The 26,409-nt window shown below is 33.0% G+C and overlaps 1 protein-coding gene across 1 annotated transcript; it reads right to left on the bottom strand.

Annotated features, from left to right (window-relative positions):
- Positions 1-647: 647 nt before the first annotated feature.
- On the bottom strand, positions 648-21,925 carry LOC133175876 (guanylate cyclase 2G-like). Its single transcript, XM_061311018.1, has 12 exons — positions 21,609-21,925; positions 21,082-21,191; positions 16,378-16,512; positions 14,738-14,950; positions 14,186-14,292; positions 13,801-13,908; positions 11,802-11,912; positions 11,302-11,437; positions 11,014-11,168; positions 9,225-9,351; positions 5,549-5,630; positions 648-901 (listed from the first exon to the last, which is right to left on the bottom strand). Exons 1-12 carry the CDS (start codon positions 21,824-21,826, stop codon positions 832-834), a joined length of 1,572 nt encoding a protein of 523 aa, XP_061167002.1. The 5' UTR covers positions 21,827-21,925; the 3' UTR covers positions 648-831.
- Positions 21,926-26,409: the final 4,484 nt, after the last annotated feature.

Here is a 26,409-nt window from a genome sequence, read left to right on the forward strand (position 1 = left end):
GTTCAAATTATTATTATTAGCCTTGTACTTCAACGTTTAAACAAAATTTAATCATTTCAGGTGAACCTCTTTCTTGTATGAACGAAGCTGTAATTTATGCGAAGAAAATGCTTTTATCTAGTTTTTTTTAGAATGTCTGTTTGTTTGCTGTTTAGCGTCCCTCCGAGAATTTTCCCCTCATATTGAGATGCCACCACTTGCCGTTGGAGGGCTGCAAATTTATCTGTACTTACGGCCTTTGAGCAGTGAGGGATCTTCTTTGTCATATTGTTGCTTACTGATTACTTTACTGAAAAGGGACACTACTCTAAATGGAATAATTGCCAAATCGGTAAGGAAATTTATAAGTTTCTGTTAAAATCGAAAATAACACTGGTGTTTTCTGGATGACATAACGTCGTTTTATCCGCCATGTTGTCGTACAAAGTTTGTATCTCGCTGTCCGTAGAAATATTGATGGCAGGACCGTGACGTCCGTTACCCAATGACAGAGCGTCATTCTCGTCCTAGGAAAAATAATTTTTATTTATCCAAACAAATCTTCTTTAAACAGACACGCTAAGAAATATCAATGACAGACAAGAATAAAACAACTTTAAATGAACAAATTTATTGACAACACGGAGCAGCTCCATTGATGTATGATTTCTATAACTTGTACATTGTGTAAGAATGGAATTTCAAGCTCATATCACTTTCATTTCAGCAAATCAAACTTGATGTAGTTCAAGATCTTGTGTCTGCTTTCCAAACGTACTTTTCAGAGTTATTTAACAATGAAACCACTTTAAATTCCACATTTTAATAACGAACTTGATTTTGCGATTCCAGTCAAGACATATTTTGATATCGAACTGTTGTTGGTGGATTTAGGTCATATGTACCTGGTTTCGCACGGTTTCTGTAAAATAACATAGACATTTGAACAAAAAGCAACATACAATAACCCCTCATTTTTATGTTTTATTGTATAAATTAACATCATTTTACGAATAGCTAAGAAAAAAAAGTGTATTCAAAAAAGAAAAAAATGCAACTGCATAACTCAAATGATGAATATACTCTGGTACATAAAAATGGTTATTAGATGTATATATGAAAGAAAACTAGATAAAGTAAATAAAAGCAATTTTTCTCCGTAAAATCATAAGACAATAGACTAACTATGACACTCTACTAATTACTTAAAGGTAAACAAATGGATATATAATGCTAATTTATTTAATTATTCACACCCTATAATACATATACATGTGTTAAATTAAACATTCTTTCACATGTTAAATTGCATTTCTAAAAACTAGTATATATATATATATATATATATATATATATATATATATATATATATATATATATATATATATATATATATATATATATATGATCTCCCATGATTTGTAGTTGGATATGATTTTTATCCAACGAGTTGTGTGTTTTTTATCCCCGAGCCTTGGCGAGGGGATAAAAAACACACAACGAGTTGGATAAAAGTCATAATCAACTACAAATCATGGGAGATTCTTTTTATCCCATGTTTAATACTTCACAACCAATGTTTTTCACTGTTTTATATAGGACTCCACTTTACTTTACTTCATCACGCTAACGCAAAAACCATTGTGACGTCACAACTGCACTTAACTGTGGGTTATGAAAAAAATATCCAATGAGTCATATCCACGGGATAAAGGGGTAAACATGGGATAAATATATATTAAACAAATATAAAAAGAAAACACAAGAATCCTCCGTAAAGCTTTAGCGCTTTCATTAAAAATCTTCAGAAGCTTTACATTACAAAAATGTATACACAACGGTAACATAGTAACAATGATTATGACGTTAAACTAAGCGGAACGTTTAATGTCTATATTGTGACGTCATAGATAAAATACTGCAATGATGATGAAAAAGTTCGGGAAAATCATAGGTAGTTTATAAGAGACTATTAAGTTTTGGCTTTAGAATACAAATAAAATGTTTTTTTTTTTTTTTCCCGTCTCTGGATATCACTGGCACATCTGAGTTTATAAAAAGGTGTGCACTTAGCTGGATTTGTCTATATTCAGGTGTACTGATGTGTTGCTTATGTACACGTACACGGGCACGGAGAGTGTTGCCAGTTTCACCAATATAATATTCTTTGCATCCAGGACATGTGATGGCGTATATGACATCTTTCGTATCACATGACATGTTGGCATTAACTTTAAATTCACGCCCGTTAAAATTATAACTCGTCCTCCCTTCTGTAATGTAGTCACATGTGCCGCATCGAGGATCTGACACTTTGACACCGTATAATTATGGTCAGCGAATTGGGAGGAACAAAGTATTCTCTTAAGGTTTTTGGGTTGACGTTTACTGCTGATAAAACGGCAGTTTTTGTATATAGTTTTCGTTTGTTCATCCTCTCTAAGTAAACTATTTAATTCATAAACAATTGAATTGATGTTTTTATTTCTCGGGTTGTACTTGTGAACAAAGGGTATTGTTTCTCCGTCCTTCGCACGTCGTGTGTTTGAAAGTAATTGTGTTCTATCACACTCCTTGGCTTTCATAATACTATTATCTACCAGTTGCTCTGGGTATTTTTGGCTCAATAAATACAATTTCAATTCCTCCAAACGGATACCCATCGTATTAATATTGCTCACAATGGTACAGATCCTTCTTGCGAGATTATATGGTATAGCCGTTTTAGTATGGTGGGGATGGCACGATCCGAAGTGCAGATATTGGTGTGTATCTGTCGGCCTATAGTATATATCCGTATTTAAGCTGGTATTATCTTTTGATATAAGAACATCGAGAAATTAACGGCATTTGCGTATCATCTGTTTCCATCGTGAATTTGATATCCGAGTTCATTTGGTTTAGTAGATTGTAAAACTCCGATAATTTGTCGACATCATCATCCCATAAGATAAAGTAGTCGTCTAAAAACCTTTTCCATTTAGACTGTATATTATTTGCAGATTCTATTCCCCACAACGAACATAATTGTTCATGTAACTTATGTTCTAAATAACCTAAGGTTAATGTTGCATAGGTAGGTGCGACTTTCGTCCCCATTGCAGTTCCCTTAGTTTGAAGGTAATGATGGTCAGAAAAAGCAAATGAATTGTTTTGTAAAACTAATTTAAGTGCTTCTAAAATAAAATTCTGTTGGAATCTTTCATTTAGTACATCGGGATAATTTTCCATCCAAAATTTTACAGCTTTTAATCCTAATTCTGTAGGAATATTAGTATATAAACTTATGACATCAAAAGTGACAAGTTTTGTGTTACAGGTGATCTGAGTAGGTAAATGATTTATAAAATCCAGATCGTCTTTTACGAAGCTGGGTACTTTTTGACAATATGGTTTTAAAAGTATATCCAATAAGTGACTCAGTCTTTGTGTTGGTGAGTTTGGTCCTCCTACAATGGGTCTGAAGCATAAATCACCTGGTTCAAGACACATAATACATACACTATTTTGATTTGCTATGGCGTCCTTAATAATTTTAGACTTGTGAACTTTAGGTAAACCATAGAATTGGCTCTCTCGGAATTCAAAGTTTGTCAAGTAGTCCTGTTCTTTATCTGTTAAACCTTCCGATAGTGGTCCATATACCAGCTTTTTTATTTTAGTAATTGTTTTTCCTCTCATGACAATCGTGCAGTCTTTCATAAAAGTTGTTGTCTTGTAACATTTGTAAGATTTTATTTTTGTAAAAATCCTTATTCATTAACACAACTCCACCTCCTTTATCAGCCTCTTTAATAATGATAGTAGGGTCATCACATAGGCTTTTAAGAGCTTTTTCCTCTTCCTTAGAAAGGTTGGATTTGATATTCCTGGGTTTGCTTGGAAAATGAATATTTTCTAATGTGTCGCAAACGGCATCCAAAGTTCGATTTCTTCCTCGTTTTGGATTAAACTTAGATTTGTTTCTTACAAGGTCTATTTGTTCTGCTTCTTGAGACTCGGAATCAGATTCATTGGTATCACTTTCATGAAAATATTCATATAGCCTGAGTCGCCGAGTATAAGCTTTAATATCCGTTTTAAGCTCTTGATAATTTACATGAGGTGTAGGGGTGTATTTAAGACCCTTAGTCAGTAATTTATTTCGGAATCCATCAGATTTCTGTCGGAAAGATTAAATACTTCTGGTTCTATTTTAATTACATTCCTGGGTGCATCCCTGGAATTGTTGTTGTTGTTGTTGTTGTTAACAATTGTGGTACTTGGTTCTTGTATCTTTGGCCTTGGTTCATTTTGCCTCCTCCTAAAAAATAATTGCGTACCCCTCTTCCAATATACGTAGTTCTTTCGTTTCTGTAAAAGTTTGGTGGACGTCTAATTGTTTATGAATTAAATAGTTTACTGTGGAGGACGAGTTATAATTTTAACGGGCGTGAATTTAAAGTCAATGCTAACATGTCATGTGATACGAAAGATGTCATATACGCCATCACATGTCCTGGATGCAAAGAATATTATATTGGTGAAACTGGCAACAGTCTCCGTCCGTGCCCGTGTACGTGTACATAAGCAACACATCAGTACACCTGAATATAGACAAATCCAGTTAAGTGCACATCTGGAAACTTGTGGATAAAAACGATTTAACTTTTTCCCTTTTTATAAACTCAGATGTGCCAGTGATATCCAGAGACGGGAAAAAGAAAAACATTTTATTTGTATTCTAAAGCCAAAACTTAATAGTCTCTTATAAACTACCTATGATTTTCCCGAACTTTTTCATCATCATTGCAGTATTTTATCTATGACGTCACAATATAGACATTAAACGTTCCGCTTAGTTTAACGTCATAATCATTGTTACTATGTTACCGTTGTGTATACATTTTTGTAATGTAAAGCTTCTGAAGATTTTTAATGAAAGCGCTAAAGCTTTACGGAGGATTCTTGTGTTTTCTTTTTATATTTGTTTAATATATATATATATATATATATATATATATATATATATATATATATATATATATATATATATATATATATATATATATATATATATATATATATATATATATATATATATTGAACATTTGCTACATACATACATATACACCTCCATCTTTGGGGTAAACATACGTTTCTGACCTATATTGGACATATTTGTCATTTTAATTTTTTAGAAATCTAAAACATCTAAACCTTACATAGAGACGTAGATCAACAATATCCTTATTTTCCAGAAAAAAAATGAACATCTAATTTATAAGGGTAAAAGTGGGAGAAGGACTTTACCCATCTGTCCACCCAGTATCAATATTTGATCCCATTTCAATAGAAGCAAAAAGAAAAAAAACACGGATCTGCATCTTTAGCAAGATTTGAGAAAATACGTTTCTTTATTTCCCTACATTTAGCATAATTTTCTAAAGATAGAGACAAGTTTAAACTCATTTTTTATTATTCGAAAATGAAACAGTCGGACAGAATATGGTGAAATACATATTTTCCCCAATATATGAGATACGTTTATCAGACAAAGCTCTTTGATTATAAAACACTTGTGACTTACTTGAAAACGCAGTAGATGATGATAGTAATGCTGAAGACAAGTAAAGCTCCAAGTATGGATATGATTATAATGTACACGCTGTCTGAAAAAAGGAAAATGATGTGTATAATGTATCAAATGCTGAATAAATAAAATCAATTGAAAAGTTTTTTAATCTGTTTTTCTATTAAACCCTTATGCAGAGTGTCCCAAAATACGTGATACCATTTGAAACAACCGCCAGAAACACAAGCCTTAACGTATTTTTTTTTTTTAAATATATGTCTCATTTAGTAATTGAACAAGCATTCTGAAAGTATTGCATTAGCAATACTAGTCCCCTACCGGCAAGTGTAATCTGGTTCCCGTTAAGAATTGAAAATGCCATAATTCCGTCAAAAATCAATGAAGCGGGGCGAAATGCAAACTTGATCTATAACTAATCAAGGTAAAGTCACATACCAAAAATCAGCTCAATATCTGCAAGCGTTTAGAAGAAAATTGCGGAAAAGCCTTAAAAATTGAAAAGGTCGTATTTCCGTCAAAAATCAATGAAGCGGAACGAAATGCAAACTTGATCTGTAACTCATCAAGATACACTCACATACCAAAAATCAGCTCAATATCTACAAGCGTTTAGGAAAAAAGTGCGGAATACCAAGTGGGACAGACTGACAGACAGACAGAGGGACAGACGGACAGACAGACAGACAGACGGACAGACAGACAGACAGACAGACAGACGGACGGATAGACTCAGAGGAAACCTATAGTCCCCTCCGGTTTCACCGGTAGGGGAGTAATAAATACAATTTTTAGAAACAAAATATTCCAATACAAATTTCATTTGGAATTGTGACGTCACAAAATTACATGTAGTGTTTGAAAGGAATAAGAAGATGAGAATCTAGCAGGATATGCGAGGATACGATATGATTATGGCAATGTTTTTTGAGTCTCATGAGGTATTCCCTAACAAAGATTCGAATGAGCTAATTGAAATAGGTAAGATGTAGCCTTTTATACAAAAACGGTTTTAACTCACTTTGTAATGTATATTCAGCACCCACAATTAATATGTTATAGTAAATTTTTATGGCGTCAGTGTTCTTAAAACTCAAAAAGGAACATCAACAAAACAGATTCGGTGGAAGGGCATATCCTTTAATTTTACAGAAACATGGTAAAACAAGCATTCTGAGAGTATTGCATTAGCAATACTAGTCCCCTACCGGCAAGTGTAATCCGGTTCCCATTAAACATTGAATATGCCGTAATTCCGTCAAAACATCATTGAAGCGGAACATAGTGAAAATTAGATCTTTAACTCATCAAGGTAGACTCACATACCAAAAATCAGCTCAATATCTGCAAGCGTTTAGGAGAAAAAGTGCGGAATACCAAGTGGGACAGACTGACAGACAGACAGAGGGACAGACAGACGGACAGTCAGACAGACGGACAGACGCAGAGGAAACCTATAGTCCCCTCCGGTTTCACCGGTAGGGGACTTATAATTAGTGGGTTACAAATTTTTATTCCAGTGTTTAAATATTGTAGGAGTAAATAAAATTTATTTATGTTTTATTAGTCCCCTACCGGTGAAACCGGAGGGGACTATAGGTTTCCTCTGCGTCTGTCCGTCTGTCTAGCTGTCTTACTGTCCAGCTGTCCCTCTGTCTGTCTGTCAGTCTGTCCCACTTGGTTTTCCGCACTTTTTTTTTTCTAAATGCTTGCAGATATTGAATTGATTCTAAGTATGTGAGTGTATCTTGATGAGTTACAGATCAAGTTTTATTCTGTTTCGCCTCAATGATTTTTGACGGAATTTGTTTGTTTGTTTGTTTGTTGTTTAATGTCCCTCTCGAGAATTTTTCACTCATATGGAGACGCCACAACTTGCCGGTGGAGAGCTGCAAAGAGGCTGTTGTAGTTCTTATGTTATTTTCCCTAAAGTTGTAGCAGTTTAAAAGAAAAAAATTAAATAACAGAAAACAGTCTTAAATTTTTTCAGATACAACGGTATATTCAGCACAATGTAGAACAATATTTAGAAACTGAATATTGACTTCCAATTTGCCATTAAATGAAGCGTAAATTAGTCACATAGCAAAATAAATACTCTGAGAGTATTGCATTAGCAATACTAGTCTCCTACCGGCAAGTGTAATCTAGTTCCCCTTAAAAATTGAAAATGCCATAATTCCGTCAAAAATCATTGAAGCGGAACGAAATGCAAACTTGATCTATAAGTTATCAAGATTAAGTCACATACCAAAAATCAGCTCAATATCTGCAAGCGTTTATAAAAAAGAAATAGCGGAAAACCCTTAAAAATTGAAAAGGTAGTATTTCCGTCAAAAATCAATGAAGCGGAACGAAAACCAAACTTGATCTGTAACTCATCAAGATACACTCATATACCAAAAAATCAGCTCAATATCTGCAAGCGTTTAGGAAAAAAGTGCGGAAAACCAAGTGGGACAGACTGAGAGACAGACAGACGGACGACAGACTCAGAGGAAACCTATAGTCCCCTCCGGTTTCACTGGTAGGGGACTAATGATAGAAAGGAAATTCCAAAGGCTGATAAAATTGCTGCATAAATTCAAGGCATTATCTCATTTAATCTAATATTAAAGAAACTTATCGTGTTTCATCTTAAAACAAAATAGTAACAATAAAACTAGCAACGTTTGTGCAGCAATGTACAAATATATATGATTAAATACAAAATGTTCGTTAATTAATATATATTTGACTAGGAAAATCATCGCATGGGGAGAATAATTTTCGGAATAATTAGTAATTCAGTAATAATGTTAAGTCTCCTTATTATTGATAAGACCCTTACTTTCAAGTTGAGAAGACAAGTTCTTACAAATAAAATGTGCATAGTGTAAATCATGTAACTATTAAGACTGAAAGTTTCTCGCTTTTTAACTAACAACAAAACTGAATTACATCCGACATGACTTTAGCTTTTCCATCATCAACTTTGCCTATTTATATAGTAATATTTCACTATTAGATGCATAAGGTTTTATGTCTATTCGATAGGCAATAGCATGCTCTGAGTACGACCAATTTTGAAATCGACAATAAGCTGATATAACAAGGATTTCGACAACCTCATTTAAAGAATTCTTTGGCTTTGTTTGCAAATAAAATTTCTCATTTGGTCGTATTTTGACTGACCTTTTTCATACCAATTAAAGCCATTGTCTTTATACTTAACTTGACTCCGGATCATTCCCTCTACCTGATTAATACATAGGGTTCACGGTGATCTGATTGGTCAACAGTAAATGCTTACTTCTCCTAGGCATCTTATTCCACCTCGGATATTTCCAGAGGTCCGAGTTTTAATTATGCACTGTTCACAAATATATTGTTAAAAAGATTATTGAGATCAATCACTGTTCGTTATCTTCACCTTATCTTCATTTCTCTTGGCCAAAATTTGACGAATGATTCACAATTATTTCCCTTCAGCATAGATGGATAGACGTTTTTTTTAAAAAAGTTAATAGCTTATTGCTAGATTCCCTTTGAGTGCAAACCATTGTACGCACATTAATCAATGACTTACTTCATTTCATGTAACAATGTGTATGTGTTATTGTCAAAATAGATGCAGGTAAAAAAAAACCCCGTCTGCCTGTCTCTGATTACCAATCTTTTATAATGAACTGACCTGGTCGTTTCTCCGCCACTGGACATTTTTCACCAATAAAGCCACATTTAGGCTCATCAGGAGGAGCATTCTTGACGCCTTCTTTGCCATTTGGCCATCGACTGACGTGGTCTGCTGTCTTATTACCCTTAAATTATAAATTTAAAAGAATTATGAATGAGATGGTATTTAAGGACAGATGATACAAACAAAAAAATGGATGCCTGGATTGGTATATATTTACTTTACCTATTTTGGGTGTAAATGATTTGAATAGTAAATTTCTAAAATATTAAGAAATTGTAAACTTTCTGGGATGTCCAAAATTCCACCTTTCTGTAACCATCCTTAATAATCTATACAGATTTTTGTCACTTTAAATCAGAATAATGTGAAACTTTAAATTTGAAAGAAAAACAAAAATCTATGCGGTTAAACTTATTCATTTTACTTATAAAAACATGAATGAAATTGTTATTTTCAAAACTTTTGATGAAAGTTTGTTTGTATCATCTGTCCTTAATAAGCTGCATTTTTTCCATTGAAATAAAACAATCAAGAGTATATATATATATTTATTACATTTTCAACAGTGAAATACTGTGATTTATTTATTGAATAAAAGTGGTATTCTCTCACAGTGTGAAAGGATACCAAAATGATATTCTCTCACAGTGTGAAAGGATATCAAAGTAAGTAAAAAATAATTTCTGGCCTGTCATAAGATAGAGATAGTATAACTAACCATCTTGACAGAGCTAAAACTGCAAATTTCTTCCCAAATATGTTGCTAAAATCCATGCTATGTAATGTTTTCAATCTCGCAACTGGTAAGCTATGACGTCTCAACCGCTCAACTATGAAGTCAAGCCTATGACACTGTGTTAAGAAAAGACAGAGGCAAAGGGAAAATAAAAAAAATGTAATAAACAGAAAATTCAATGTTCTGTAGATGAATATGAATTTATTTCACTCATGAGACAGGATTTTTTGATATTTTCACTCGTGCTTCGCACTCGTGAAAATATCAAAAAATCCTGTCCCACTCGTGAAATAAATTCCATATTCATCTACAAAACATTGAATATCCTCTATATATATATATATATATATATATATATATATATATATATATATATATATATATATATATATATATATATATATATATATATATATATATATAATGTTTTATACTTGGACATGGAATTTATTTCAAGAGTGGGACAGTATTTTTAAAGAAATTTCCAAGAGTGCAAAGCACGGGTTAAAATGTAAAAATAGCCTCTCTCGCAAGTGAAATAAATTTCATATCCAACTACAAGAAATTGAATCTTTCTGTTAATAGATTTTCTTCTCGTAACGCAGTGTCGTAGGCTTAGACGTCATAGTTGAGTGTTTATTTGACGTCAAGGCTAAAAGAATTGTGAGATTGATTTTTTTTTTGGACATTTTCTTCCCATATACTAAAGACTCATGTTTAGAAATACAGGTTAGGTAAAACTTTCTTGATTTCTCTTCTTTTAACAATATTCCTTATTACAGGTAAGAAACGGAATGGATAGATATACACAAAATTATCGAAAGATTCGTTTAATGAATGCAGAAAATGTCAAAGAAATTCAGGGAGTATATAGACATTGCTTTTAAAACAGTGTAGGTATATCAAAGATTTGTTATATAATTTAGGTAATATAAAAATGATTAAAAGCATATTTATTTGTTTGACTTGACCAGTGGAAAATATATCAATAGATGAAAGGATTTATATAAAGATATTAAATTATGTACTGGTACCTCAAATTTATACCTCAAATTTAATCTCCTTTATCCCTTTACTGAGATAATTAATAGAAATGATTCTGCTAAATGTACCACTAACGGACATGTCTAGAACTTGGAAGTCAAGATTTCTATCTCCCTGATGATCTATGTTCACTTTTCCAGTTAAACCATCAACTTCCTCTGACAGAACAAAATGAAAAAAAAAATGTCATTACATAAGAAAACAAAAATATTCTTCATGCACAGAAAGTAAAGCAGAATCAGAAAATAATCAGACAGAGAAAAGTCTTTAAGCAGAACTTATTAAAAATACCTTTATCTGTCAAAGTTGTAGCCATTTTAGCCATGAGTTCCCCGTCAAGTGGATTTTTCTTTACTTTTAGTAGTTTATCAGTTAACATTGTCCACATTAATACCGCATCAAACAGGTAAGCTGAGTAGGCGTCTGGCTTGAATGAATGAATGATTTCATATCATCATGCTTTGTTACTTTGAAGGTGTTATGATTATCAGTAAGTAAAAATGTTCATTAAATTCATTGGAGTTATCCAAATCTTTATAAATTTTTAAAAAACGCATACTGAATGTGGAAGAAATGGTGAAGATTAGATAAAAATTACTAAACAACGCCTGAAGTTTGATTTTTATTCATATTATACTTTAAGCATGGGTGAATAGCAAAAGATACACAAATATAATGCACAAAGCTATGGTTAATCAAATGTATATGTGCAGTTATTGAGCTTTTGATATAACATGCAATGATATAGTATAAGAAATATCGACAGTACGTACCTCCATAGGAATACTTACCAAAGTAGGCTTAACAGGTATATTCCAGTTAGGATTAGATTTATTGCCATTTTCTTTAGCAACTGCTTTGAAAAGAGTCCATGGATCTTTCTCTAAGGATTTCACCAAAATCTAAAACATATAGTTTTTAGAGAATTAATTGACCTCTTAAATTGTTAAAGTCCTAAACACAGGGAACACCAATGCGTAATTTCATTTTCTTTATAAATTCTGTTGAGGATTATGCTAGACGATGGGCGAAATATGAAGAGGAAGACCTGAACACTTTGTCACACTGAATAAAGTCTTTTAGAAATTTATTAAAGAACTGGATAAAGTCTTTTAGAAATTTATTAAAGAATCGTGTCAGGAAATAAAAAGGCAATTTGCTAACCATATATCCTTTCATATTTTATGGTTCCAGCAGACAAGGCTTTCAACAGTATCGTCCTTGTTTGTAAAACTCATTATTTCAAATGCATTTTAAAAGAAATTGGTTTTAATTCTACATCTGGAAATCCAACTTATACTCACGCTCTAAGAATGAAATTCTTCAAAATCACATTCCAGTCTTTAAAATTTTTAACATTCCAGACAACGAAAGTAATTTCAATCTACCCATTCTATACTGGATTCCTAAACTTATAAAAATCCTTACAAAGATACATTGTCAGGTCCAGAAACTGCTTTACCAAGCCCCTATCTTTACTCCTCACAAAAATATTAACTGTTGTAAATGAGAAACTACAGATCTACTGTGCTCTGTATATCCGAAAAGTGGTTTTATCAAATGTAGATTCACATAAATTCTAAAGAACTTTTAGAGAATTTAAAATCTCAAACTTTTCAAAAGTCCGTAATATTAAAACATATGACTTTTTAACACTTTATGGAACCTTTCAACTCGACATTCAGATATATCGAAGACGTTTTATCAATTCCCATTCTATCCCTATGTCCACTCGATATATCCCATTGAACTCGAAATAAAAGATACCACAAAAATTGCCACTTTCGTTTTACATTTGAATGTTTTATTGAGAATAGACGATAAGGGCCAACTATCAACTTAACCGTATGACAAACGAGGTGGCTTCTCCATCGTCAACTTTCCTCATTTATGTAGTAGTATTCCACTTTCCCCTGCTTTTTGTGTTTATGTCTCTCTACTTATTCGGTATTTTTGATCATGCTCTGAATATGATCAATTTTACAAGCGAGACAGGCTACTGAAAATAAGTTGATGTTACAGGGATTTCAAAAACTTCGTTTAAAGTCAGTATTTCGTAAATTCCATGGTCGTTATAATGACCTTATTAGTAAATACACCCTACCATTGGGTTGTGTTATGACTGACATATTTCATACCAATTGTTTGGCCGTTTTTATGTTAAATTTGACTACTGATATTTCCGTTTACCTGATAAATACGTAGAGCTCACGGCGGGTTTGACCAGTCTTCTGGGGATGTTTACTCCTCCTAGGACCGGATCCCACCTCCAGAGGTCCGTGTTTTATGCCCTTTTCACAGATTTGTATTGTTTATAGGTTTGAGATCGATCACTGTTCGTTATTTTCACCTATTTCATTATGTCATTAAATTTTTTATATTACTTCGATTAACGAGATTGTTCAATTTCAAATATTCAACATATCAGGTCTCCTATAAAATCTTACTCTTTGCGGTTCTTTATTATTTTTTTATGTGCAATGAATATTTAAATGCTTTATTTGAAAAAAAATGTATAAAGAACATCAAAAAATTAATAATCAGAAATAATCAATGATCTAAAGTATCCAAATGGCAAGAAACTTTTGATTTACCGATTAAAAAATATAGGATACTTCAACAATATCTCAACATTCCTGTCTAAAAAATATCCATTATATACTTTAAATGGAGTTACAATATTTAATATATTGATGACTATCATTGAAAATTCGATCGAAGTAGATATATAATAAATTAACATCCATTTATATTATTGGTTACAAGAAACAAAGGACTTAATTGGTTTACATGAAATACTGGTTCAAATGCTTCCCTTGCTATATCGTCACTCGAGTCATTTCTTCTCCAAACCTTATCAGAAAATACATCAGATTCCATTGTGTCATATGTGTATAGCTGAAATAAAAATTAAGCAAAAATAACATTTTTCTACTAAAAAAAAAAATAATAATAAAAAGATAAATAAAAAACTGACTGATATATTAAACAAATTTAAGATTTCTGATAATGAACATAATATACGATACCATCCAAGTCAACTAAAGATAAAAACATACTGTTCAAACTTTACTTGTAGTTGTAGCTATCAATAGTATGTTTTTCTTACTTCATTAGTAATGAATATTACAGAGTAGAAAATTAAAGATATAAATGAAAAGAATGGTACACGTACTTCACTATGAATACAAAGAAAAGCAAACTCTCCCTTTGTCATTCCAAGTTTATAAGCAACTAACATGTATCTCCGCATGTCCAACCAAGGTAATACCATGATGATAACTGCAAAATAATGTTTATTACCGAAGCAATCTAGAAAAATTCATTTTAGTTATTTATTTTTGATCTTTTTATTTCAAAAAAGAAACAGAATTAAAATTTTATTTTGATCTATAAACACTTGAATACATAAATATGTACCAAAGAAACTTTTATACATGTCAAATAATCCTCTACAAAACAAATCAACTTGATTTCACTAACTCAGTCTGCATATGTAAAGATCATGTGTTCGATTCATGACATGTGATTCGGCGACTGACTGTTCACTTATAAAAGCTTGATATTAAAGTGGAAGTTACACATTTTGAAGGTGTTAGAACAAGCACTATCACGGTAAAGATTCTAACCAGTCCTTGGATGTGATAGGTCTAAAATTGTGACTAACAAAACATTCCAAGGAAAGCATATTAGTGTTCTTTTTAAGAAAGAAAAGGGGAAAACGTACTCCTAGAATTGCGTTTCAATTCCGTGAAAATTTGTTCTATATTTTCCTCCTCCATATTGTTGGAAACTTCAAACGATTGTAAGATTCTGTACCACGACTTATTTTGGGATTTAGAAATTTCAGACGCCAAGGCCCTATGTTGATCTCTTTTGTCAAAAATAATTGCAAATTGTGTCCACGAAAAGAGAGACATAATGTGGAAAATAACATCCGCTGAAAGAAAAAAAAAGTATATCAATAAACGTAATAGATCGATTAAACCAACTCATAACATGTATCTAAAATGCAAGTTTAATTCAGTAAAAAAAAAATTGAAAAAATTATTTCACTTAGCCGGAGGAAACTTTCCTTATAGAAATTTATAGAAATGTAAGGAAGAGATACATAGGAAGAAAATTTTAAAGCGTAGAGTAACTAGGTTTGTCATTGCTTCTGATGTTCAATCATCAGTTCATGGGAAATACACAGGAACAGGTAAAAATCTGATTACCTTCGAATATTGACCCTCATGAAAGACGATAAGGCACATTTGGCATTGGAGAATTGTTACAACTGAATTTTAATAAATCCCATATGTTTTCCGTCTTTTACCATTAATTTTTGTTGAAGAATTAATTTCTTTTGGGAACAAATGATTCTACATTATTTGTAATCTTTGAAACAGATACTGTTTTTTCATACATATATACTTGTAGTTAATTATGATCAATAGAAACAAGATGTGTTTGTGAAACACAGATGCCTCCGTATGACAGCAAAAAATGCAAGTCAAACTCAAAGGTCAAGGGATAAAAATTGTTGTTACCCAAAGAAAGGACTTGTTCTCAATGAATATACCTGTGAAATATGATAGCCCAAGCACTAACCAATAGTTATGGCCAAGGTTAAAGTTTTTTTTTAAATGTGGGTTAAACTCCAAGGTCAAGCTTAAATCAAAGGTACCCAGGCCTTGTCATAATACATATTTAAAATATTAAAGTCCAAGCAACTGTTCAAAAGCTGCGGCCAAGGTAAAAGTTTTTCTAAAGTAGGTCAAACTCCAAGGTAAAAATAGTTAGTATCCAAAGAAAGGCCTTGTCATATGGAATCACCTGTGAAATATAAAGGCCCTAGTACTAACTTTTCAACAGTTACGTTCAATTTTAAAGTTTTTTTTTAAAAAAATGGGTCAAACGTCAAGGTTAAGGTCAAAGAATATTTTCATCCATGGAAAGGTCTTATCACAATGAATACACATGTAAAGTTATGGCCAAGGTAAAAGTTGTGTAAATTCTTGCAAAATTGGGTCAAACTCCAAGGTCAATGTCAACAGATCAAATATGTTGGTACCCTAAGAAAGATCTTGTCACAAGGAATACACATGTGAAATATGAGAGCAATAGGTTCAACCAATCAAAAGGTATGGGCAATGTTAAAGTTTTGCAGACAAACAGATAAAGAGACAAACAGACAGACAGGCGGACGGACAGGGCAAAGACTATATACACCCGAATCTTCGATTACGGAGGCATTATATATATATATATATATATATATATATATATATATATATATATATATATATATATATATATATATATATATATATATATATATATATATATATATATATATATATATTCATGGAGTGCCATACTTACGAAAGCGTGATAGGGGTCCCAAGAAGCGTACCAAAGTTGAATACTTTTTTCGATCTTGAAATTCTTCCCCTTGTGATACCCAGTCAAATACTGGTATATTCCAGTGTGCAGCTAAAAGAGCAACTCCTCTAAGACCTTAAATATATATGTACATGTAATTAAATAACCAGTGTAAAGTAATATAGGTATTTTGTATTGATTTCTTGGGAATATCTAAAAAAAAAAAGGTTACAAAGCTGCAAATGTTGTCATTCCATTGCATTTTCAAATACTTTATTCCCATATTTTTTTTATGATAAAAACTATTTAGTCGTAAGGACACAAGAGAGAGAGAGAGAGAGAGAGAGAGAGAGAGAGAGAGAGAGAGAGAGAGCAGATAAATAAGTAAACATGTTGTATTAATTTCGCATTACTCGCAATATTGTAGGGGAAAAGGTTTTGGTCAGAAAATTGTTTCCAGAATTGATATACACCACTATTTTATGCCAAGATATTATAATTTTTGATATCAGAAATCAGCATATTCTTTTATTCTCGTTATACTATGAGATTGAATGTTAATTTTTTGTTCAAGTGTAATTACTATCTGGAAAAGCGTTGTAAAGCGTTGATTTAATCTTATTCATTGCATGACCCTCCGGGGAAGAGTGGAGCTACAGTAGATGATCAAAGTATTACATAGGAATAGAAAGGAACAGAATCTTTCAAAATCTTCTTCTCGAGAAGCATTGATACTGATGTGATAGCTTCATTACATTTTGGTCGCCCGCGTGGCGCAGTGGTTAGAGCATTTGCTCTAGAGTAGCAGAGTAAGGAGTTGATCATTACGTCGCGGGTTGTGACGGAACCTATTGTCATTTTGCACATAATGTGACAATATGTACCTACCCTCACTGCACATATTGTCGTCTATCGGTACATATTACCGCCAGCTTAAAAGTTACATATGTACATATTGTCACTGGCGACGTTATGTGCCTTACGTTCACTGCACATATTGTCGCCCCACAGATATTGTTGCTTAAAGATTTTTTTGTTGTGTTTTGGTAGTTTTGTGAATGTATTTGATGTGTAAATCACACTGACGTGTCTCGTATGCTATTTCATTCAGCGTGATTGTGATGTCCTTTCATATTGTCGCCGGCGATAATGTGTACCTACCCTCATTGCCCATATTTTCGTCCATCAGTACATGTCGCATGATATACATGGCAATACTTCCATATAGACTATAGATCATTGCTTTGCCTTTTTTGAGAAGAAAATTTTTCAAAGAATTTTCCCTTATATTCCTATGTAAAACTTTTATCACCCATTGTGGCCCCACCCTACCCCTTGGGTCATGATTTGAACAAAATTGATTTTGTTTTTGTTTGTTTGTTTGTTGTTATAATATCCATCTCGATAATTTTTCATTCATATGTAGACGTCACCACTTGCCGGTGGAGGGCTGCAATTTTAGACCTATACTTGGCACTCAGGGTCGTTGAGCAGTGAGGGACCTTTTGCCTGCCTGCACCTCATAATTGAATGTACGCTATGTAATGAAGCTTTCACATGTGTCATCTCTTCTGACCCAGTAGAAAAAAAGATTTTGAAAGAATTTATTTCTAAATATTTTGTGAAAAACTTTGATCACCTATTGTAGCAACACCCTTCCCCCAAGGGACATGATCTGAATAAAACTAAATCTCTACTTCAGAATGAAGCTTTCACATAAGTTTCAACTTTTCTGACACAGTGGTTCTTAGGAAGATTTTTAAAAGATGTCACTAAATTTTCAGTAATTCTTAATTACTTCCCCTGAAAGAGGGCATGGCTCTTCATTTGAACAAACTTGAATCCCCTTTATCCACGGATGCTTTGCAGCAAGTTTGGTTGAAATTGACCCAGTAGTTCTTGAGAAAAAGCTGAAACTGTGAAAAGTTTACTGACAGAGGGACGGTCAGACAAAATGTGTTCAGAAACGCTCACTGGAACTTCCAGTTCACGTGATCTAAAACTGTCAACCCAAACACCAATTATATCGGCACATAATTGTATATAAGAACGACGCAAAAACTAATTTCCAAATAATTATTACTACTAAACAAGAAAACTAATATAGGTGATGCTCGATCTCTCGAAGTTCAAGGGACCGCAAGAAAAGTTCGAGAGATCGAGGGGTTCGAAAGATAGAAAGTGAATAAAATCCGGAATTTTCAGTTCCGATCATCATTGTTTTACTATTATAAATACCGGAAGTACATGTTGATAATGTCATTGCACGTTTTCATTCGTATTTTACAGGTAATTCACTTGATTTCAACAACAGTGATCGTATTTTGAATAAATAAAATGATCTTTTTAACTTTTTGTATTTATTTGTTCCCATTTCATGATTTCATGAAACCTCAATAGCGATCGTCGGTGTGGCTACCCCCCGGGTAAGATCGGGTCCTTCACCAGATTTCTCGTATCAAATAGGCATCCAGATACTGTGATAAAATTTCTTGTGCAATGTTTGTAATACTGGGATTATATAGACTCTAATAAAACTTCATAATCTATGGAAAATTATTGACACGTTATTATTTTCTAAAAAATATCCTCTCGCTGTCAAGTCAAAATAAGTTGTGAAGCAATCCGTTTATAATTTACCAATTATAATCAATTAATTATATCAATACTCGGAAGCTGACAGGTATAGTGTCATCTATGTAAACACCCAATTAACACCTCCAGGCGTTCACTGTTTTCCAGGTAAGTCCAAGCTGCATTAATTTTACGCTTGATTAGCGTATACACACGCGCAATCATATATAACTTCGAGAAATAGAGAGTAAAAACCAAAGAAATGTGTGTGATGGGACCCAGGTGTTGGTTCGAGAGATAGAGAACTTCGAGAGATCGGAAGTTCGAGAGATCAGAAGTAAATTTGCTTAGTTATATAGAAGAAAAAAAAACGGTACCGGAGGTTCACTTCGAGAGATCGAGAACATCGAGAGATAGGAGTTCGAGCCATCGAGAGTCACCTGTACACGTACACGTATTCAATCTCCAAGTATATATTATAAGAAAAAAGAATAGGCCGATTTTTAAGATATCGGTCCTACGGATGAGACCGTATAAACCGAGGTCCCATGTCGCAGTAGGTGCTGGCACGAAGAAGATCCCTCACTGCTCAATGATCCTGAGTGCCGAGTATAGGTCAAAATTTGCAGCTCTCCAGCGGCAAATGGTGGCGTCTCCATATGAGTGAAAAATTCTAGAGAGGGACCTTAAAACAACAAACAAACAAACAAAACATTACCTAGTGTACATTTTTGTACAGTTTTGTTTAAATGATGGCCCCCAGGGATAGGGTGGGGTCACAGCCGGCGATCAAAGTTTTACGTAGGAATATGCAAAGAATATATTTTAAAATCTTCTCAAGAAAAATACGCTCATGATTAGTAATTACTATACGAAAGCAACCTCAGGTAGTGTTAATTTAAGTTTCTTCAAATCATGAACCCCGGCTTAAGGGTGGGGGCATAATGTGCGATCAAAGTTTTACAAAGGAATAGATAGGAAATTTCTTCAAAATTTTCTCAAGAACAGCAAAGCAATGTTAAGTCATATTGATATGGAAGCATTGTCACGTAACATGTACTGATGGACGAAAATTTGTGCAGTGAGGGTAGATACTCATTGTTGCCGGCGACAATATGAACAGGACAACAATATGTACCGTCACAATCCCGCTACATGAATTAGTACAGGAGACATGTAAGTGTGATTTACACACCAATTGCAACTACATTCACAAAATTTAAAAAAAAGCAACAAAGAAATCTATTTGCAACAATATTTGTGGAGCGACAATATTTGCAGTGAGGGTAGGTCACAAATGTCTCCAGCGACAACATGTACATTTGCAACTTTTCAGCCGGCGACAATATGTACCGATGGACGACAATATGTGCAGTGAGGGAAGGTGCATATTGTCGCCTACGACAATCTGAACAAAACGACAATATGTACCGTCACAACTCGTCCTAGGAACCTGATCGATCCCACTCCATCCCATCTCATCACTCTTCGTTATTTTTGCCTATTTCATTATCGTATTTACATGCATATTTATCATGTTTACACTCTTTACCGTATAACTTGTATACAACTGTATCTAATATAGTGTTCCATGATAGCTGCTTCAGAGGAATTAAAATGACAACTGTGTGTACAAAACACTTTCTTGATTTGCTGTTTAATGAAAATACAATCTCATGAAAACTGAAGATATGTACCTCGACAGTATCATCGTCATCCATATAACTGTAACCCTAACAGTGAGACAAAAATATGTTTAATGAGGGTACCTGCGACATTATGCACACGTGTACAAGTATACATCCTGCGACAGTGTGTACCGATAGACGACAATAAGTACATTGAGGATAGGCTCAGATTGTCGCCAGTGACAATATGTACAGAACGACAATATGTACTGTCAAAATTGATATTCATAAAATAAGTTTTTCATAGTTGTTCTTTGATTCAACACAGCGTTGGAGAAACAGTTTTAGTTGAAATAGCAAAATCAAAATAAATACTTCATCAACTGTTTAGTAAGCATAAACATTGCAGTAGTAATGCAACAGATCTAGTCATTAACTATTTCTAGGCCATGTCTCACATGCACTGACTGCGTTTTTGTTATACACATGTATATGCACTTACTAACAGGGCAGGGTGGTCCAAAGATGACATTTGGATTATATGTTTCTTTTGCGTCTAAAACAGCGGCCAAGGCCGTCTTTTCATTGCAGTCTGTATCATACCACTTTACTCTGAAAGTAGAAAGGCGTTTGTGTACAAGGATATGTCAAAAAGCTGGAAAGAAAAATTGCATCATGAAAATAACACTTAAAGAATTAAATCAGACATAAAAACATAGAAAAAAAAACCTAGGATCACAATGAGACTTATGATATTGGTATTAATAAAATTAAACTAATGCAATGCACTTTTTGGAATTATTTCAAATTTGTCCAATACAATGTATTTTGGATAATGGTACAGATTATAATTTTGAACATCAGAATACACTAATTTCTTTTTAATTACTTTGGTAACAGTTAGTATTGAGAATTGTGATCATATACCTCGAACAGAACATACATATAACGAAATTACAGCCAAGTATGGAAAAATAATGATAATAAAAACATTATTATATATGGCATATCCAAATTTACTTTACTTACTTTATGGTGGAATTCTGAAAAACAGTCTGAGGTGAATTCCAGTTTTGACTTAGAGCAGTTAAGGCAACTTTAAATGCACCAACACTGGAGGAGGCACTTAAATTATAATACTTCTTACTCGGAGCCATCCACGCTATTCGAAATTCATATTTTTCACTATGCAAAACAATGTTAGTTATTCCAAATGTGAAAATTATTACCAACATTATAAAATTCATATCCGGTGTGAATATGGAGACGGTTTATTTAAAATTTGTTTGCAATTCATCAGAGGAATGAAAAAATCCAAAAAACGAAATTGTATAAATTATATGCTGTTTCCACTCTTTCGAGCATAAAGTGCACAACAAGCCCAAAGTTATCGTCATTGTTCTTAAAATAAAAAAGTAACGTATGAACTTCATTAAAAAAAAAAATTTTTGTTCTTCTGTATTAATCAAATGAAGGCGTCACGTCATGCTTGAAAACACATTTATGTTGATTAACAACTATTCTTATGCTTAAACAGACAACTGCATGATATGCAAAACTTATACACGGATTTCTGAAAATCATAGTCATTTGAAATTATAAAATTTTATTGCAATCAGCTAATTTTTTTTCTAGACTGTATCTTCCTACAGACTGCTCAGTTATTTTTGGACTTAGTTCTAGATATTTAGTTTCTGATCATAGTATATCATATCATCTTATAAATAATTCTGCACTTCAGTGTCATAAATGTAAAATCAGCTGACAATACGATAAACAAGATCGAACCAAATAATTTACTAGTACTCAATGTTTTGTCGTAAAATATAAAGTTCATTGCTTAGTTTCATTGTTTCTTTACGTATCTGTGAAAGATATGTAGATAGATATGTAAAATATGTAGTGATTCATAAATAAACACTAATGACTGTCCTTGCATATATCTTACTATAAAAAGATGACTTTCTCAATTTTTTTGAAAAGAGGAGAGTATGATCTATACACTAGACAAAATTGCTAACGCACCGCCAAAGCAATGTAATAGTCCCTTTCTAAAACTTGCTCATGCCGTTACTTTTTGTTGAAATAAGACATTTAAATGCCCAAACTAATAAGTAATTTCAGTATATATATCTACTGGAGCGTAACTATTTCCTAGAACTGCATGAAAATTCTTTTTTGAGGAATAATTTTCAATTTTTTTCTTTGTGTTTGTGTTCTTTATGATTGCATTAAAATGAAACTAATAATAATAATAATAATAAAAGAACTGTTATAGGACAGTCATTGTGGTGCCTGTAGGATGTTTCAAAGATAGGTTTGTAAAAAATTGAAACAAACTTTTTGTCTCTTTTAAATTATAGAAGATATTGCGATTAGATTGGCAAATATAAAAATGTTTTTGACAGGGGGGTTGCGACATTCAATCGACAAAGCACAATCATTGCAAGAGTGTGATGCAACCGAAAGTGTGCATGGTGGACGGGAACAGATGCCAAAGCACGGGGCGACTACTATGTGATATGATAAACATATCGCTCTACATCATTTCAGAGACATGGACATCGCCGATGTTGCAACCTTTCTGGCCCCCACCGGAAACCACCAGCTTCATATCAGTACATAACATTGCGCGAACAGGCTCGGATATTGGTTTAGAAACAATGAAGCCATTTGAGGGTCTTGTTTTGACTCCAAGACATTCGCAAATTCGGCTTCATTTGGCATAATAGCAATTTGAATTTAGTTGTGCCGATTAAACAAATGTTCTATCTACAGATGAGAATGTTGACAAAATATTGTCTAGCTATATATAGTGTATAACTTGCCTCCAACAGTTGTATCCATCCGTGATTTAAAAAAAAAAAATAGATGAGATGCTTTTCTAAGATATCTTCAAGAAGTGTGTGAAATTAGACCTTCTTTGAAGTCTAAGCTATTGTATGAAAGACAAGAAAATGTTATTTTCGTAAAAGGTTCATTGCAAATTTCAGTTATGTTCACAATCTTTACTCTATCTGACCATGTGTAAATAAAAATTTTAAAGATTTATATATCAATAGATTCAGCTATATGCATCTCATACGAATTTACAACTTTATGGTCCCACTGCACGACGTGGAAACCAGTCCTTCGGATGAGACCGTATAAACCGAGGTCCCATGTCGCAGTAGGTGCTGGCACGAAGAAGATCCTTCACTGCTCAATGGCCCTAAGTGCCGAGTATAGGTCCAAATTTGCAGCCCTCCACCGAAAAGTGGTGGCGTTTCCATATAAGAGAAAAATTCTCGAGAGGGTCGTTAAACAACAAACAATTTTATGGATAATTTATTCAATATAATTATTCTTATATACATACAAGGCTTGCTCACAAGATTTACAGAAATGATAGAGAAAATTATTAATTTATATCATTAAACTTAACGAATCCCACTGTGGGACGTGGAGACCGGTCCTTCGGATGAGACCGTATAAACCGAGATCCCGTGTCGCAGTAGGTGCTGGCATGAAAAAGATCCCTCACTGCTCAATGGCCGTAAGTGCCAAGTATAGGACAAAATTTGCAGCTTTCCACCGGCAAGTGGTGGCGTCTCCATTTCAGTGAAAAATTCTCGAGAGGAACGTTAAACAACATACAAACAAACAAAACAAGCATTAAACTTAAAAAAAAATACCTTTTTGCAAAAATCGAGAACTGGAATGAATTGAAGATTCTGTGGGGAAAAGATGAAGTTAGACTAATTTAATAACATTTTCAAGGTAACATTTCCCTTTGAAAGTTCTATTTTATTTTCTTCTGAACTATACAAAAATGAGTAGAATTTGTTTTTAGAAATTACGTTAAAATACTGTTCACATACTAAGTAACAGAAACATTTATTGAACTCAAAATGGATCTTCAAAATTGTGGTGACTTTTTGTGGCCTCGCTACTTTTAAAAGTACTTTTATATTCAACAGCTACAAATTGTAATTAAAACAAAACTTTTGCCAAGAAGAATTATGCATCCACACTCTCTGTTTTACCAGAACCAGAGGATAAACTTATCATACAGATGATAATCCATCAAAACAGAAGGTCGGTGATTTTCCCGCCGTAGAGCTAGAAATTGCTAAAAATCATTTCAATTAAGTTTTAGTTATTTAATATTTACGTATGTTGTACTTTTCAGATAAATTACTGATGTCAGTTAAGCTCTTCAAACTAACAATATCAGGCCGGTAGCAACGGTTTAAAATGATCTGACAAGCAAGAAAAAACCCCTCCTAATTACTCAAATCCTAGAAATTGCCAGTGCTGGACAATACAACAGAAAGTGGAAATGGCCAACCAGCATCTAAATGAAAATTTACTATAGCAAAAAACTATACTCAGAAAAAAGTTTAGGGGGCTCCTTGCCCTCAGCGTTCTATGGGCCTGAATATACAGTGTAATACAATTAACTGTCATAAAACTGGATTCTAAGAAGGGGAATATGAGGAAATACTAAAGTGAAGATAGATTTTGATAAATCGGGGATATAAATTTCACTCGATAGTGAATGTATTAATCCAATTTTTATCATAAAAAATTATGTCCAAGAAAAAATGACAAGGAATACAGGTGAAGTTGTGTTTATTTAACCTTGAAGATTGCATAAACACTAACTTTAGCTATGAGGTCAGATTTTGTGATTTAAACAATTGAATCTTTTAAATAGGATAATACATTGTTATTTAATTTCTTTATAGGGCTTATAACAATTTGCTTCAATATTTAAAATGATTTAAATCATTTAAAAAATAAAATGTGTTTTTACTGTTATCATGCTCTACGTATGCTCTATGCTCTACGTATGAACAATTTCTAAAACGAGATAGGTTAATTATTGACAAACAAGTTGATGAAACAAGAATATCAGCAGTCTCGTTTAAAGTCATCATTTCGTAAATTCTATGGTCGATACAATGACCTTGTCAGCAAATACAACCTATCATTAAGTCAAATGCTGACTGAATTTTTTCATACTTATTGTTAGGCCATTATTTACACACTGATTTGTCGACGGATTTTTCCGTTATTTCCCAATCATGACAAGGAGCACACGGCGGGTATGGCCGGTCGGCAGGGGATGCTCACTCCTCCATGGCACCTGATCCCACCTCTGATGTCTTTGAGGTCCGTGTTTGCTCTGCTCTTATTTTGGAATTATTTAATGGACTTTTGAGTCGATTACTTTTCGTTATCTCCACATAATTCATTATAGGGGATTTAAGTTTCTAGCATTGAGGAAGAATGTTAAAATAAAATAAAAATAATGAAAGTCATTATCACCGGAGATGATAAAAATACACTTTATTATTCATATATAAACAATGTAAAAAGTACGGTGTCTTTTTCCCTCTCTCAGTGAAATACATTTTTCTTTTTCAAATGATAAAAAATTACAGCAAAATCGTGTAATTTTAGAAGGTACATTGAAAAAATCATAAGGTTGTCATGTGACTTCTCCAATTAACTCTTACAAAATAACATGCAATGTTCTACATGAAAAACAAAATTGTGTAAACAATCTAATATTAATTTTTTAAAAGTAGATAGAAACGTTTCACAACAGAAATTTTATGAAGATGTTTGAAATAACGTTCTACCTAAATTATAACTCTTTAATTCGATTAGTTGTTTTGTCTACAGTTTTTATACGCAGTATTTTAGAAATAAAGTTCGCGTTTTCGTGGATGTTGCAGCAAAAACTCCGAAGTCAAGAAATGTTGTTTCTGAAATATTAAAACCTAGTGTATATTAAAAATTGTTCAAAAGTAAGATCTGGGAAATAAAATATAGTTCCACA

This window comes from Saccostrea echinata, unplaced genomic scaffold (assembly GCF_033153115.1).
Source record: "Saccostrea echinata isolate AGI-Se365-2 ecotype Australia unplaced genomic scaffold, CSIRO_AGI_Sech_v1 ptg000064l, whole genome shotgun sequence".
Lineage (NCBI taxonomy): Eukaryota > Metazoa > Mollusca > Bivalvia > Ostreida > Ostreidae > Saccostrea > Saccostrea echinata.